The sequence below is a fragment of the Muscardinus avellanarius genome (assembly GCF_963383645.1).
Source record: "Muscardinus avellanarius genome assembly, chromosome: X".
NCBI lineage: Eukaryota > Metazoa > Chordata > Mammalia > Rodentia > Gliridae > Muscardinus > Muscardinus avellanarius.
Genome location: NC_137792.1, coordinates 9,919,175 through 9,922,020, shown reverse-complemented (window position 1 = coordinate 9,922,020; position 2,846 = coordinate 9,919,175). Strand labels below are relative to the sequence as shown.

General features: G+C 48.6%; 1 protein-coding gene across 1 annotated transcript; it reads right to left on the bottom strand.

Annotated features, from left to right (window-relative positions):
* Positions 1 to 467: 467 nt before the first annotated feature.
* Positions 468 to 1,610, bottom strand: MAGEB17 (MAGE family member B17; the record flags this gene model as incomplete). The annotated part of the gene is made up of 1 exon (XM_080718801.1): positions 468 to 1,610. The coding sequence occupies one exon, from the start codon at positions 1,608 to 1,610 to the stop codon at positions 468 to 470; it is 1,143 nt and encodes a 380-aa protein (XP_080574927.1).
* Between the last annotated feature and the right edge of the window lie 1,236 nt (positions 1,611 to 2,846).

Sequence of the window (2,846 nt, the reverse complement as noted above, 5' to 3'; positions counted from 1 at the left end):
GCAAATTCAGGCACATATGCTTTAAGTTTATTGAAATAAAAGACAAACAAGAAACCAGAAAAAAAAACCCAGAAACCACTGCCTTTTACATTTTCGTCACCATCTATTCATCCCAACAATTCTACTATGGGGTTCTTTTCCATTTTAAAGACAAATCCCTGTATGATGCTGTGTTTTCTTGTACTGGGTCACAATAAATGATGCAAGACCTTCAATTTGTTTTGCAGCAACAAACTTGGTAAACAGGAATAATCATTGGATGCATGCCATTCATACACTTAGGTTCTTAATCTAAAACTAAAAAGATGCATCACCAAAAAAAAAGGAGAAAAGGATCAAAATTCTACAGTTTACTTATGAATAATAGGAATACAAGAAAGATAAACACTGTGGACTCTCCAGCTCTGCTTTGCACCCCCACTAGGTTGCTAGCCCTTTTCAACCTCAAATTGAAGCCTGCCTCAGATTTAGTCAAACACAGGCCTGTAGGGGACAGTGCCAGCTCTGCCTGCAATACTGGCCTGAGCTTGGTATTCCTCATCTCTCACAGCCTCCTGATATCGGTACTGGAAGGAACTAGGAGTGGTACCATTAATCTTGGCCAAGAACTCCAGGACTTTCATCTTGCTTGTTTCTGCATGGGCCCTGGGACCCCACAGGAACTCATAGGTTGGGGGACTGCTACCAGACACCTGGTGGTACTCGAGATACCCTTCCTGCACCAAATCTTTAGTAATGAGCTTCCTGGGCTCCCCAAAGATGTAGTGCTTCCTACCATCATATAACCCCAACATATTCAGGAAATCCCACATCTCATCCTCAGGGACACGATCCTCATTTATCAAGATCACACCCAGGAGAGGCATCAGGAGCCCATTCTTGGGAAAGCCACTACCCTCATCCAGACGGCCATCATTGGGAAGATTCATCTGGGTAACGACAATGTAGGTGTTACTACTGGGGTCGATTTCCTTCATCTCAAGGCCGAAGACCAGCTCCAGGCGATCGGCGGTTCTCTTGATGATTTCGGGGTAATCTTTCTCGTACTTAATGCTGATAATCTTCAGTAGCTCTTCCTTTGTGACGGGCTCTTTTAGGTTAAACTTCTGTAGCAGGAACTGCACCAATACGCCTGCCATGTTGGTCAGAGGATCTGCACTTCTTCCGCTCCCCGTGTCGGGTGTAGAATACAAGGACTGAGGATTTTCCTCCTCGTGGTGGCTCTCAGCATCTTCACCAGAAGCGCCTACAGCAGCAGAAGTGGTAGCCTGAGCTCTGAAAGACCTGGTGGCCTGAGCTCCCAAAGAGCTGGTGGCCTGAGCTCCCAAAGAGCTGGTGGCCTGAGCTCCCAAAGAGCTGGTGGCCTGGGCTCCGAAAGACCTGGTGGCCTGAGCTCCCAAAGAGCTGGTGGCCTGGGCTCCAGGAGGCTTCTGAGGAATGCCAGCAGCAGGAACGCTGTAAGAAGCATTCTCAAAAACCAGAGTGGAGGAGGATGACCACTCTCCTTCCTCAGCTTCAGTGGCTTGAGCATCTTTCAAAGCCTGGTTATTACCACGGGCTTGCTGACGCTTCACACGGGCACGAAGCTTGCTCTTCTGACCACGAGGCATGATGACCGTGCTCAGGGCCAGCAGGCAGGGCTGTGGGCACCTGGAGGTGGAAGACAAAAGGCTGTGAGCTCCTTCAGTAGGGAGAAAGTACCCTGGCTTTGAGAAGACCCTATGCAGGTGTCCTGGGGGGCACTATTATAGGGCTCCATAAAGCTCCTGTTCAGCCTGTCACCCCAGGGACCCATGGAACTTAAGAGTGTGCCCTCAGCTGCAATATCCAGCCCTGCCTTGGACTGCTCTATGCATACCAAGACCCTCACTTCCATTTCCCCTGAGGAGGGGCTTAAGGGTCCTTATAGGAAACTCCTAGGGCTAAAATAGAGAGGAATTCTGAAGTGCCCCTGCTAATATGGGCTGGGTGCTCTGTATGCTCTTCAGGGTCCTGAAGATATTTCCTGTCCTAAACTGTAAAACACCCTCTACATCTGAATATGTGTAAAATTATGAATATGACATGGTTAACCTGGACAACCATTGGTGGGAGGGGGGAAGGGAAACCGGGGGCAGGGGGAGAGGGCACCAAATATAGTTTAAATGTATACTATTTATGTTCAATAAAAATTGTTAAAAAAAACACCCTCTGTTTATCCGAGGGGGCTCCCTCTGGGTCAATATCCTCTGCTTCCCAAGACAAACCTCCCACAAGGGAGCACGAGTCATCTCTCATCACCCCTGTTCATGATCTCCCTGGATTTGTAGGGGAATCTGGACTCTTGGAGGCCTCTTGCTGTTCTGAGGTTGGTAGCTCTGTTAATCTTCACTTACACAGGATATGGTACCTGCTCCTCAGCCTACTAGAGTCCTCCAGCCTCAGGCCAAGACCCTTAAGATCCTGAGTCCCCGTGATGAGAAGTGAGAGGCACCATATCTGATTGCTTCTCTTGGGTCTTCCTAGGAGCTAAGAGGGAAGCATGACTCATGTCACCTGTTCTAGGGACATCAGGGTCCTCGCTCTGACTCCTGTCATAACCTAGGAAAATACCCTATCTTCCCCTGATACCCAGGTCCTCATTCTAACCCCTCAGTTTTTTTGGTTTTTTTTTTGTTTTTATTTTTGGTGGTACTGGGGTTCCTGGACGCCCTTCTACCTCCAGGCTACACTCCCAGACCTATTTTTTATATTTTTATTTGGAAACAGGGTCTCTTAAGCCAGTGCAGCTGGCTTCAAACCTGCGCGATCCTCCTGTCTCCACCTCCCAAGCACGGGGATTACAAGCGTGCGCCACCACGCCTGGC